Source organism: Calypte anna, chromosome 5A (genome assembly GCF_003957555.1).
Source record: "Calypte anna isolate BGI_N300 chromosome 5A, bCalAnn1_v1.p, whole genome shotgun sequence".
In the NCBI taxonomy this organism is placed as follows: domain Eukaryota; kingdom Metazoa; phylum Chordata; class Aves; order Apodiformes; family Trochilidae; genus Calypte; species Calypte anna.
Window position 1 is genome coordinate 40929821 of NC_044251.1, and position 14137 is coordinate 40943957.

The 14137-nt window shown below is 47.8% G+C and overlaps 1 protein-coding gene across 4 annotated transcripts in view; it reads left to right on the top strand.

Annotated features, from left to right (window-relative positions):
• FERMT2 (fermitin family member 2) overlaps positions 1-14137 on the top strand; it is a 60207-nt gene that overhangs the window by 36366 nt on the left and 9704 nt on the right. For 3 of the 4 annotated variants that reach the window (XM_030451941.1, XM_030451944.1, XM_030451942.1), the window contains exons 4-10: positions 1823-1957; positions 6480-6512; positions 7001-7226; positions 7650-7752; positions 8026-8133; positions 9307-9441; positions 11625-11674. In XM_030451941.1, coding sequence (XP_030307801.1) covers positions 1823-1957; positions 6480-6512; positions 7001-7226; positions 7650-7752; positions 8026-8133; positions 9307-9441; positions 11625-11674 — 790 coding nt within the window. The remainder of the gene's footprint in view (positions 1-1822; positions 1958-6479; positions 6513-7000; positions 7227-7649; positions 7753-8025; positions 8134-9306; positions 9442-11624; positions 11675-14137) is intronic. The other variant, XM_030451943.1, reaches the window with a different exon arrangement.

Genomic DNA, 14137 nt, shown 5'->3' on the forward strand with positions numbered 1-14137 from the left:
AATAAAGAAATATAATAATTTTAAATATATAAATACAAATAAAGTGTCCATTAAAGCTGGGCCAGGTGATCGTTTGGGATGGGAGACCCAGGATTTGGGAAGATCAGGGCTTATGGGATCCATCCAAAAATCAGATTCCCCCAAAATGTCTCAGCAAGGCTGGTGGTGGAGGGGTATGAACCCTGTAAGCTCTCCTCAAGCCCTGTAACTTCTCCTCTTAGCTGCATGGCTTTGTGTCTTCTTCAGTGACCCTCTTGATGGGAAAGTGCAGCTCCATCTCCTCCATCTCCAGGACTGGTGGCTGCTTTCCTTAGGGCATCCCAAAGCCAAAGCTTTGCCCCTCTCTGTGCTGATGAGCATTTTGGGCCAAGAGATGAAAAAACCAGAGCCAGGAACAACACCAGGGCATGGACTTGAATATGTACAACCAGCCTTGGAGCAGAGCTCTGAAGCTTTTCCTTCCAGGCTCAATCACAGAATCCCAGGCTGGTTTGGGTTAGAAGGGACCTTAAAGCTCCTCCATTGCCACCCCCTGCCATGGTCAGGGACACCTCCCACCAGCCCAGGTTGCTCCAAGCCCCATCCAACCTGGGCTGAGACACTGCCAGGGATGGGGCAGCCACAGCTTCTCTGGGAAACCTGGCACAGGGGCTCAGCACCCTCACAACAAACTATTTCTTCCTCACATCTCATCTCTCTTCCATCTGGAAACCCTTCCCCCTCATCCCATCCCTCCCTGCCCTTGTCCCCAGTCCCTCCCCAGCTTTCCTGGAGCCCCTTCAGGCTCTGGAAGGTTCTCTAAGGTCTCCCCAGGCCCTCGGTGTCCTTTTTTCTTATCCCAGCTGTATTTCCGAGCTCTCCAACCTTTTTTGCAGCCTTTCCTTGTCACAGCAGGATGGCTCTGTGCCCAAATAAATGCTTTTCCAGGACAGTTCAGAGCAGATGAAGGTTTTTCTTTCTCCCTTCTTGGTTTTTCACAGCACCAGCAAGGGACTCCAGGCTCCCTCCTGTCCCTCCATGGTGTGATGGATGCTGGGCTCCACTTTTCCTGGAAAGCTCCTTCCCTCTTGGAAACCACTGCAGGAGGTAGAAGCAAACCCCAAGTGCCATCTCTGTGGAAAATGGCCCTAAAAATGTTCTTTTTTCATTAGCCACCCCCATACTCTCATGGCCTTAAACACAAACCCACTGTGATGCTCTTCATTTTAAATAACGTGGTTTTAAAATGATTCAGAGCAGGGAAAGGAGAGAGAATTGCTGTGAAAAGTCAACATTTTGGCCAAGATCTTTTTTAAAAACTGGGTGCCTTTCAGTAGAGACTGAAATTTCCAGTTTGGTAAGTAAATAAATAAACAAAGGGCTTGAATCTTGGCTTGCTCCCCTGGAAGTGGTTTTGGTGCCTAAATTGGTGTTTATCTGATGATGGATATATAGATATTTATTTTTATTTATATTTGTATGTAGATTTATCATTGTATTTATATTTTGATATATTTATACTTAAGAGGATGGGTGGGAATGGTACCAAGCCCTGTGGCAGGGTCCAGCAGTGCTTTGTGTTTGCCCTGCCTGGAAACTTCTGCCTCTTGTCCAACTCCTCTCTGACTTCTCCAGCCAAGGACAATGCTTGTTTCCAACAGGCTTCCAGGGAAAATGTTCTCAACTTCATTTTTATCCATTGCAAAGCAGGAAAACCAGCCAAAAAGAGATCTTGCACATTGCTGGATGTTGTTCCTAAAGGAAGGATGTTCCTGGGTTTTTCCCCTTGGTTTTTTTTTTTTTCCACCCTGCCTTTTTTCATGCAGTCCTGTTTTCTCCCCAGACATCAGGCATCCAGAAGAGCTCTCCCTTTTGAGGAAACCCAGAGATCCATCAAAGAAAAAAAAGAAGAAGTTGGATGATCAATGTGAAGATGATGCCTTCGAGCTGGAGGGTCCCCTGATCACCCCGGGGTCTGGTGAGCCAAGGCTTGCTCTGTGGGGATGGGCTTGGAGGGGTGGGGTGGGCAGGAGGCAAACAAATAATGAAATATTGGGGGGGAAATGATGTAGCAGGATTGATCTGACTTGATTCCTTAAAATCTGTGTGCACAGAACCTAAACAAATTCCACAAATCCTCCAGCACTGGGGCACTGGGGCACAGATGCATGCCTGGAGCTGTCACGCATCTCGGGGAGCAGAAAAGTGCCAGACCTTGGTCACATGAAAAGCAGAAACCACGTGTGACCACTTGAACACTCAGATTGTGTGACTGAGAGGTTCCCTGACCCTATTAGGAAAGGAGCTAAATGGAAAAATCATTCCTAATGTCAGATTCCAGGTGTGGTTTAGGCAGTGCCGCCGTCCTACTCCTTCTCAAGAAGCCAGCAAAATAGAAATATATTTTATTATAACATATTTTCTTCTGCTTTATTAGTTGCAGTAGTGTTCCTTGATGGTTAGGGTGTAGCTGTAGATTGGAATGCTACAAAAAAAAACCCACTGGTGGGGTGACATCACTGATGGAGAGCAGCTCTTGCCACAGGCAGCAGATTGGTGTTGGCATGCAGGAAGGATGCTGTGATTTTTTTGAGGGATTTTTCAGCTCTGCTCCACAGTTGTTGGAGTTCTGGTGTTGGAAGGCAAATGGCAGGAGCTGAAAACCATGAAGTTGGTCAACTGGGAGCATTTTAGCCCAGATGGATTCATGGAGGAAGGCGCAAGGATGTGTGCTGCCAGGCAGGAGAGATGTCTGGTTGCCAAAGTTCTTGGGTTTGAATCCAGGGATGAGAAGAAAGCAGGGCAGCTTTAATTAAAAAAAAAAATAAATTAGAAATAAATCTTGGAATTCAGTAAATTTGCATTAATTGGTTTGAAGGACAAGTGAAGGTCATGCAGTGATTAATACCACTGGTAGCTCTGGGAAGAAGAAGGGTTTTGTGATGCTTCCCAGCAAACTCTCAGCACAGGTCTTGCAGCAAAGGAGAAATAATTCTTCTGCTCCAGTCTCACTCTTTCTCCTCTAAGTGACTTAAAAATACTTCTGGGATAGTCCTGGCTCGAGGAGGTTTCCCTGGGCAAGGCTCCAGTCAATTTTCATTTTCCTTTGGCATTTTCATCTTTAAAGTCCCTACTCAGCCCTTCCAAAAGTGTTTTTCACAGAGAGCATCTCAGTGAGGTTAATAGGAAGTGCTTGGGCTGCTCTGGGGAAAAGGTGTGCAGAAGAGAGGCTTTTATTTTAATTATTTATTGGTCTTTTCAGTGAGTCACTTTGAATGGTCTTGCTGGTTTCCCTTTCCTTGTGAATGAAATTGCTTTGGTCTCAGATCTGATGGCTGCAGCTGCCAGCTTGGTGTTGGGGTCATCAGTGAGAAGTCAGAGGTTTCATCTGAATAAACTGTTTCCAGCAGCAGTTGGTGAGCTGAAAAGCCTCTGTGAAATGAGTTCACATTCCAGGATCTGCTCATTTCTGTGAGGGTTGATGTGCTGGGCAGGTTTGGTCACTGAGCACCTCGTCCCTAGCAATGAAACCATTTAAATCCCTGCAGGATACACCCACGGGACATCTTGCCCAACACTTTCCAGCAGAAGACCTGTGCTCACTTGTTTACAAGTTAGCCAAATTGATCACTGTTTTACCTGGAACTTTCCATGACATTGCCTGCCTCAGGGAGATTTTTGAAAGGAAGCTTCTTCTGAGATGTTTGAGATGTTTGGAGAAGGTGGTGAGGAGAACATCTGAGGGGAAGCATTGCTCTTCCAAATGAGGAGTGAGGGGAGATGGCCATGGGAAAACTGATTTGGGGCAAGAAGTAGGATTTTTTTTGCTGGTTCAGTTAATAAAATTATAAAATCAGAATGTCAGGGGTTGGGAGGGAGCTCTGGAGCTGATCCAGTCCAAGGATGGATCCACAGCAGGATCCCCCAGGGCAGGACACACAGAACACGTCCAGGGGGGGTTGGAAAGGCTCCAGAGAAGGATGTAGAGGTCCTGGAACAGGTCCAAAGGAGGGCAACCAGGCTGGTGAAGGGACTTGAGCACAGGCCCTATGAGGAGAGGCTGAGAGAGCTGGGGCTGTTCAGCCTGAAGAAGAGGAGGCTCAGGGGAGACCTCATTGCTGTCTACAACTCCCTGAAAGGAGGCTGTAGCGAGGTGGGAACTGGACTCTTTTCACAGACGACCTTCAACAAGACAAGAGGACACAGTCTTAAGTTGTGCCAGGGGAGGTTTAGGTTAGATATTAGAAAGAATTTCTTCACGGAGAGGGTGATTAGGCTATGGAATGGACTGCCCGGTGAGGTGGTAGATTCTCCGTCCCTAGAGACATTTAAAAAAAGACTGGATGTGGCACTCAGTGCCATGGTCTAGCAACTGCTCCGGTGGGTCAAGGGTTGGACTAGATGATCTCTGAGGTCCCTTCCAACCCGGCTAATTCTATGATTCTATGATTCTCTCTGGGCAGCCTGGGCCAGGGCTCCCTCACCCTCCCAGCAGAGAAGTTTCTCCTCAGCTTCAGCTGGAACTTCCTCTCTTCTCCCTTTACCCCATTATTCCTTGTCCTACTCCTGGGCACCACTGAACAGAGATTGGCCCCTTCCTCTTGCCCCCCACCCCTCAGCTCTTGATGGACATTCAGAGATCCCCTCTCAGCCTTCTCTTCTCCAGGCTGAACACCCCCAGGGCTCTCACTCTTTCTCCCCAGCAAAGATGCTCAAGTCCCTTCAGCATCCTCAGAGCTCTCCCCTGTCTCTCTCTTGAACTGGGGAGCCCCAAACTGGATCCAGTATCCTAGGTGTGTTCTCACTGGGGCAGAGTAGAGGGGGAGGAGAACCTCCCTGGATCTTCTGGACACATTTTTCCTGATGCCCCCAGGATCCCATTGACCCTCTTGGCCAAAGGGAATATTGACCCATGGTGGATTTACTATCCACAATGTTTGCTTGAGCCATGGGAAGGTTGAGGCTTGGAGGCTGTGAGGGAGAAAGCAAGAGCATCTTTTGGGCTGTGGTTTCTGGATGGTGATGGTGGTTAAGTGCTGTGCACCAGCATTGTATAGGTCCAGGGGCAGAACACATCCCTGCTGCTTTCATCACAGATTATCTCAAGTTGGAAGGGACCATTAGGATCATCAAATCCAGCTCCCAAAGTCTAAATCCTGGGAAGTCACCCCCAGCACACCAGCAGGAGATACCTGGAGGTGGATATCCATCCACCTGGAGGTGGATATCTCCATCCCTTGGCCATTTCTGGTGCTTTTTTGCTCATGCCTGGTTTGATGGCTCTGTCTGGACAGCAGGTGACCAGGGGGCTTGTTGCTCCCCTGGATCATTAATCCAGCCTGGGATGCCAGCAAAACCAACAGGAACATTAAAAGCATCCTGGCAGTTTTCTTCTTTGATGGTGGTGGATGGTTTTCACAGCTATTTTCCATCCTGTCAGGCAGTTTCAGAGGGTGTTTCTGTATTATTTTAAGTTTCCTAAGCAAGATGTTGGCTGTCATTGGCTGCTGCTGCTGATTCAAACCTTTCTCACTGCTCCTCGAGATACCCATGACCAAAAAAAAAAAAGAGTTGGCAAAGGTTTTTCTCTTGTTTTGGTGGTAGGTTTTTTCCTAGCTCAGCTTTTGGTGATTTCTTGCACTCTCATGGAGGAGAAATCCTATGGAGTGAGGGACTGGAGGGGATGGGTCAGGAGGAGGCACAGAAAACTTTGCTTGGAGCATCTCTGCCACTGCTTCCACCACCCTTACTGGTGCTCTTGGAGGCAGAGTTTGGCCACCTGGGATTTATTGCACGTCTGAACAGGCTGGTGGTTTGGAAAGCACACAACTCGTGCCCCAAACCCCTACTTTTCTTGGTCCTTCTAGGTGCTGCTGGGCAGATTTATGCCCAGCAAAATGCTGCTGAGCTCCTTGCCTGAGGAGGAATTCCTGACATGAGGATTCAGTCATTGAACCTCCCTCCTATTGAAAATCCAAATTTTTCTATTCTTAACTTGAAAATCAATGCTCCTGGGAGATGGATAGGGCTGATTTTGCTTAAATCTCTTGATATTTATAATTTTAAAAGGGGGGAGGGGGCTGGCTTTGCAGTTGGGTTTGGTCATTGCTGGTTTGTCGGTTTGGTTTGTTGTTTGCTTTGAGCCTGCAAAGCTTCAAAAGCTTGGAGCACCGTGTGCCTGGGCATCAGCTCCACACCAAATGGCAGCTTAATACCCAATTTCTGTGGCAGCCTCAGAAAGCTTTTTTCCCCACCTGGGCAACTCCACATTGCTCTGCCTGCCTGGTTCTTGGAAGGGGAAGAAAATAACCACGGAGTTCACTTGGGTGGTTGCTTTGCCTGCCCACCTCCTGCTGCCCACGCTCCGTTTGGGTGGTGAAACCTCACCTCAGCTCTTCTGCCTCCTTCTAAAAAAGAGAAGTTTTGGCTTCTGTCCTTTCCTCCCCTCCCAGTGACTTTCTCTCACCTTCTCACTTCCCTCCTTTCTCTCCCCTCTATAGGCACCGATATTCTTTACATCGGCCCCGTCAAAGGTGAGCTCCACCTCAGTAGGACTTTTGCCCTCTGCCTCTGGTCTCTTTGGCTGAACCCTTAGTTTATTTTCCTGCTCCTCTAAAAAAAAAACTTTTGACTTCCAAAATCTTTAAGCAACAGGTAACACGGGTAAGTCAGGGGCCGTTCGGGTCCCAGGTGCCCCCCAGAAACCCCAAGGGAAGGAGTTTCCCAACCTGGGAGACTTTTACACCTTTTTACCCCATGGAATTTGGGGCTGGAATGAGGTTTTCCATCAAGTTTTGCTCTCAGAGGAGAGCTGAGAGAGAGGGGCAGCTTTTCCTGGGAATACCAGCAGCCCGGGGGAAAGGAAAGATGTTAAGAAAAATAAAAAAAAAAGAAAGAAAAAGGGAAGGTTTTTAGGTTTTTTCATCCACTGCCTTCGGGTTTGTGTCTGAGATGAGTTGGTTGGGAGCAGGCAGGGTTTGGCTGGATACTAACCCTTGGCTTTGATTCCTCTTGCTGGTAGGAAACATCTATTCAAGCCCTGGACTGTACAGCAAAACGATGACACCAACCTATGATGCCCATGATGGCAGTCCCCTGTCACCCACCTCAGCCTGGTTTGGGGACAGTGCTTTGTCAGAGGGCAACCCAGGCATCCTGGCTGTCAGCCAGCCCATCACCTCCCCAGAGTCCTTAGCAAAAATGTATAAGCCACAGGCACTGCTGGATAAAGCCAAAATCAACCAAGGGTGAGTTCAGGATTGCCTTTTTCTGCTCTTCTTTCTTTTCCTTCTTTCTTTTTTTTTTTTTTTTTTTCCTGCAATATGCAGCTTGAAATTGCATCCTTGAAAGCATCCCCATGACCTGGATAGGACAAGGGGCAATGGGCACAAGTTGCTCCTGGGCAGATTCCCATTGGACACCAGAGGAAAATGTTTCCCCATGAGGACAGTCAGACCTTGGAATGGTCTCCCAGGGGAAGGGGTGGATTCCCCCACTCTGGAAAGTTGGAAGTCTCAGCTCCAGGGGGTGCTGAGACATCTCAGAGAAACAAGAAGATGAGAAGGGTTGGAGCAGATGGGCCTTGGGGGCCCTTCCCACCTGACAGTCTGGGATTCTATGACTTTGCTGAAGCTTTTTGTGTGTGTTATCCCCCTGTTGGCAATTCACAGCTGGTTGGATTCATCCCGATCTCTTATGGAGCAGGAGGTGAAAGAAAACGAAGCTTTGCTGCTGCGGTTCAAGTACTACAGCTTTTTTGACCTGAATCCAAAGGTACAGAGCTCTTTATTTTGCTTGCATCTTGCAGTCAAGGGCTTTGAACAAAGGGTCTCTCTATCTCTGATGGGTTTTCATCTTGGTAAATTCTCCACCGTGTTGAGAATTGGTCTTGCTAATGCTAGAAGGGGTTTTCAGAGCCATTCTGCTTCGGTGGCAGAGGAGTTTTTAACTCTTGATGGAAGCATTGCAGTGAAATGAAAGATTCAGGGGGGTTTTCTTGAGCTGGACACATTTATTTTTCACAACCCTGATGTGTTTTTGCTGCAGTATGATGCCATCAGGATCAACCAGCTCTATGAGCAGTCCAAGTGGGCTATCCTGCTGGAGGAGATCGAGTGCACGGAGGAGGAGATGATGATGTTTGCAGCTCTGCAGGTAGGAGAGAGCCCCAGATGCTGCTTTTCTCCTTAAGCTCAACTTTAAAAGCTTGGCAGGCTTCTCTAGTGATGAATATGGATGGACACCTCAAATGAGATGGGCTGGGAGTGCTGATTTAAGCCTCACTGTGTCTTTGGTGGGAGCTTTGCTGGTAGAAGTCAGATCACTTCCCATCTCCTAGCGAGCTTCTTAGGTAATTTAAATGTTTGCTGATGATTATTTCTCACGAAAAAGAACTTGGCTTTCTTTTACCATACATTTCTATCCTTTAGCTTGCTTTCTTAAGCCACCCCCCTCCACCTCCAGTGAGCACAGAAGGTTCCTGAACTGTGTGGTTCTGGCACTCTGCTCCTCCCCCAGGCAGCTGGTGGTAATCTGGGGCTTTCCCAGAACTATTTATTTATCAGTTTTAGGAAAGCCTCGGTGTGATTTGGCATAAACACTACACCTGATATTGACTTCTGGAAGAGGGATGGCAGACCATTTGCTACGTGTGGTCTGGCACTCCTCATTGCTGTAGGATGCAGAAGTATCCCCAGCAAGGGCAGGGCCATCTCCTCCCTGAGCCCCTCCTAGGAAATAAAAGAGAAAATAGGAATATAAAGACTCAGTTTGCCTCTCCTAGCAGTCCAGAGTGGGTTGGCCATGGCCCCTGGTGTGAGATTTTTATGGATGTTTTCATTTTCTGGGGTAAAAACAGATCCAAATGCCCCAGAGCAGAGGGGGACAATCCCTTCCCTCACCCTGCTGGGGATGCAGCTCTGGAATCCTCACTGTGAGGGTGACCAGGCACTGGCAGAAGTTGCCCAGAGAGGTTGTGGCTTCTCTATCCTTGGAGATGCTCCAGTGCCAGCTGGAGATGAGGCTGGGCAAGGGCTGTAAGGTGGCCCTGGTTGAGCAGGAGGTTGGACCAAGTGACTTCCAGAGGTTCCTTCCACCCTCAGGTAGCCTGTGATGCTGTGTCAAGAGCAGCTTGGCCCTGTGGGTCCTTCAGGGATTGTCTGACTGACTCTTTGGGCTGAAAACACCCAAGTTTGCCATTCCTGACTCTAGTGGCCTCAGCACCCACCGGGTGGGCACAGCTCCTGTTTCCCAATCCCCACGGCTACTTTGGGATGAGCTAGGGGCTGGCAGGAGCTTCCTGGTGAAATGCTGTGCCTTGCCTTGCAGTACCACATCAACAAACTCTCCATCATGTCCTCGGAAAACCACCTGAACAACAGTGACAAGGACGTGGATGAGGTGGATGCGGCGCTCTCGGATCTGGAGATCACTTTGGAAGGGGGGAAAACGTCAACGATCCTGGTGAGGGGCACAGGCAGCTGGGGATGGGGTGGCTTCTGTGTCCTGTCCTGCCATGAGGCAGGAATCATCATCCCAAGCTGGGAATTTCTCCAGGCACCTAACCAACCTTTGGCATTTCCTTCTTCTCCCTTTGTTTCTACCCCTGCTCTTACAACATGAGTTGCCCAGTCCAGTGAAGCAAGACAAAGGACAGATCCCAGTAATATTTTCCTTAATATTTTCCTTAATTTCCTTCCTTAATTATTTCCCAGTAATAATTTTCCTTAATATAGTATTTTTTTAAAGGTTTTGGTGGGAGGGGACCCCAGAGAGCATCTAGCATGGGGCCAGCACCGAGCTGAAGCTCTGCTCTGAGCCCAACGTGACATAAAAACCTCTTGGAGGAGATGTTGAACCAAAGGCTTCTTCAGTTCTTCTATTATTGGGGTGTCTGCAGTTAATTTAGCAGGGAGAGCTCACCCCATCCCACAGGGCCAGCTCCACATTGCTGCAGAGCCAGATGCAGTGTTGGATTTTTCCTCTTGGGACCATAAGACCAAATGGTGCTGGAGAAGTCTTGGAGGAGTCAGGATCTTACTGAGCACCCCCCCTGCACCAAGCCACCTTCCAGGTGAAATAATGGAAAACAAAATCAGATTTTATTTGGGGTTTGTTCTGGATGCTGACTTTCCAAAATGCTGAATTCTTCATCCTGATGTTCCCCTTCCTCTATTATCAGTTTTGCAGTGCTGAAAAGCTCAGCTGAAAAGAGCTGCCGTGATATTCAGAAATAGCTTAAGCTTAGGAAACCCTGTGTTAATTCTGCTGGGTTTCAACCTGGAGTGTATTTTAGAGGATCTGACTGTATTTTAGAGGATCTAATGATTTTTTTTTCCTGATTTGCTGCTTTAATAGTGGTTTCCCACCTTTAAAAACAGAAAGCCCAAAAAACTAACCCACAGAAAAAGGAGTAGGTCCAGTCAGGCTGAGCACAACAAAGCTTTTCCAGGCACTTTGCACATTTATACCATCTCCGAGTTTCATTTTAAGTTCTTTCAAACCCTAAACCCCTTGAAATATTTCCAGTCTTACACTTCATGTAATTTTTTGAAGTGTTTACAAAGGGTCTTTTAGATGTTACCATCCCTCCTTAGCAGCATTTATAACATGACATTAACCACTTGCTGCTTTGGGGCGACAGAAATAATGACAATTTTTTGGAGCCCAGGCATCTTTTATCATTTCTTTGCAAACCCACATTTGCAGCACAGCACTAAGGAACATTCCCTGCCAGATAGGAGCAAAGATGACAATGATTCATCAAAAAAAACCAAAAAAAACAAACAAAAAAAAAACCCAGACCCCCCCTCCCCAGCCCATCCCTTTCCGTCGGTCTCGCTCGCAGTGGCCATTTCCAGCTGCAGTCGAGTAATTGAATAGGGATAATGGGCAATTACTGGATTGTTTGTTTAGATTCTGCATTTTTTTCCCTCCCGGGGTATCTATAAACAGCATTGCTCACTGTGGATGGAAAAGTAAACTGTCTCCCTACTGCTGGAGCTGCCTTTGCTGTCCTTTGAAACCCCTCTTCCTTCGAGCTCGTGGGAATTGCCCAGTGCTCCCCCCCCCCTCCTCTATCTTTTTGCTCATGCAAAATGTGAAGATAAACTCAATATTTAAAAAACTTGGTGGGGTGGGGAGAAGGAACCATTCTAAGGTGTCAGAAAGTTTTATCCTGGATGTACAGAGCAGCATCTCCTTTTGTTTGGAATAGAAGGAAATAACTCAGGGAGGAGAAAAACCCCGGTGGGAAGAGGAGCTGGTGCTGGTGACCCTGGGGGTGGGAATTGCCTCCAGCACCACCAGGAATTGCTGAAAGAAAAAGAAAAACCTCATCTTTTGCTTTCCTAAGAGCACTTCTGGGCAGATTTTTTTTCTCTGCTTGCAGGGGATCACAGAATCTTTGGGTTGGCAGAGAACCTAAATCCCATCCAACCTTTTGGGGAGTGTGGGACACATCCCACCAGGTTGCTCAACTTGATCATTCCCCTTGGGTTGGGGGTTTTCTAAGAGCATTTTCATAAACCTTTAGCCCTTGATGTTGTCTGGGGAAGCTGCCAGCACCTCCCTCCTCTGCAGAGCATCCCTCTCCCCCCGGATCCACTGGGAGAGAGGGATCAGTGGGAATGATCTTTCCTTTCCAGGGTGACATCACTTCCATCCCAGAGCTCGCCGACTACATTAAAGTCTTCAAGTAAGTGCTGCTGGGAAGAGGTGCTGATGAAAATGGTAATATCTATGAATAATGAATGGTCCTGCTGCCTAATATCTATTATTTTTTAATCTCCTGGCCTTAAGATCTTGCTGCACATTATCACTTGGGAAAAGCCAGCACCCAGCAATCGCTGCCTGACCCCACAGCTCACAGCTCTCTTGCTATTAAGATATTGTCCTTTGTTATCCTGCTGTCACCAGGTATTTCACACTATTTGAAATACTCAATATTGAGTTCTTAAAGATGGGTTTTTCCACCCATTCCTCCAGCAGAGCTTTGCTGCATCCCATAGCCAGCAGCGTGTGCTCTTTCACTAACACACAATTAATTATTTCTCTAACACCATGAATTAAAATATTTCCCTAACTCAATCAATGCCCAGGAGAGAATCAAACCATCCTAAAATCAGGATTAAAAACTGCTTGCTTAAATACTTCTGGCTTGCAAGAGGTTGGATGAATTATAAGCACAAGGGGATCCCAGTTTATCTGCCCTTTCCTTGCCAAAAAGGAGCAGGTTGAGCTGACTCTGCTCCTCTCCCAGCTCACTCAGGATTTAGGGTTTGTTTGTTTTTTCATTTTATTTTGACTTGGATGTGAAAACCTGGAACAGCAGTCTGGGCTTAGAGTAACATTTTGGCAGCCACCACCCTCTTCTGTGTTTTATTGCCTGCTGTGGCCAGGGTGATGGTGAAAGTTCTGGAAATTGGAAATAATGGTGAGGTTTCACAGCATCATTAGAGGATATATATTAAAAAAAAAAAAAAAAAGCTGCAGGCAGTGAAATAGCTCTGGAACAAGCCTTTATTTTATTAATGAGTTGGTGCTGGAGTCAGAACTTGCCACTTCTGTTCTGAAAAATCCTTTTTCCCTCTCTGAAGGTGAATTAATGAGAGCTCCATGTCCATCTGGGCTTGGGGTCTAAATGGGGGGAAGTTTTAGGGCTTCAGCCTATGCCCTGCATCTGAGTGGGGTTCTCCCCCCAAGCAAGCAAGCAACCAAAAAATGTGCTTTTTCCTTTGAAGTGTTTATTTACCAATAAAATTAGGCAGGACTCAGGGAGTTAATGGCTTGGAAATTGGAGAGCCAGCTGGAGGGACAGGAGATGGAGCAGTGAGAAGCTGCTGGTTCTTCACCTGGTGCAAGCCTGAGCTTTGAGGCCATCCTGTCACAGGGGGGAAGCTCAGAATTGACATTTTTCTCCTAAAAAAAAAAAAAATGAGGGTCAGGCAGTTATTTCACCCCCAGAAACCCAATGTCACTGATGCAATGTTAGGATCTGGCCCAGCTTCAGGTGTCTTTCTTGTCACACTTTACTGGGGAGAAGCTGCAATATATATTTTTATAAAAAAGTCCTTTATCAGTGTCCCTGTATCTGCCTGGTGTTGCTGCAGAAATTTGGGATGGGTTTTTTCCCTCCCCTGCTTGCAGGGTTCATGCCCTGCCTGCGATTTAATGGAGTCCCCCCTCCCAAAAAAAAAAGGCTCTGAAGATCTTAAAACAGTGAAGAATGGAAAATCCTGCATGTGTAGGATGGCTTGAGGGAGGGTGGTGACTTCACTCCTGGAGTTGGGGGCAGCTGTGAAAGGAAATTGTGGTTGTAAGGTTTGCCCAGGGCAGGGCTGTGCATGCCAGGACCTTCTGAGGTCCCCAAGCTGCTGCCACCAGGTTTTTAAGGATAAAATCATAGAATCACAGAATTTGCTGGGTTGGAAGGGACCTCAGAGATCATCGAGTCCAACCCTTGATCCACTCCCACTGCAGTTCCCAGCCCATGGCACTCAGTGCCACATCCAGGCTCTTTGGAAATATCTCCAGACACGGAGAATCCACTACTTCCCTGGGCAGCCCATTCCAATGCCTGATCACCCTCTCCAGAAAGAAATTCTTTCTCATCTCCAACCTAAACCTCCCCTGGCACAACTTGAGACCCTGCCCTCTTGTCTTGCTGAGAGTTGCCTGGGAAAAGAGCCCAACCCCCCCCTGGCTCCAACCTCCTTTCAGGGAGTTGCAGAGAGTGATGAGGTCTCCCCTGAGCCTCCTCTTCTCCAGCCTCAACACCCCCAGCTCCCTCAGCCCTTCCTCACAGCACTTGTGCTGGATCCCTTCACAGCCTCCTTGCTCTTCTCTGGACCTGCTCCAGCACCTCAAGCTCCTTCCTGAGCTGAGGGGCCCAGAACTGGACACAGGACTCAAGCTGTGGCCTCCCCAGGGCTGAGTACAGGGGCAGAATCCCTTCCCTGGACCTGCTGGCCACGCTGTTCCTGAGCCAGCCCAGGATGCCATTGGCCTTCTTGGCCACCTGGGCACACTGCTGGCTCCTCTTCAGCTTCCTGGCAATCCAGACTCCCAGGTCCCTTTCTGCCTGGCAGAGGTTGCTGTAGGAACTGAGGTTTGTAGGAAATGAGGTTGCTTTAGGAACTTCAACCAAATGCCATTTTCC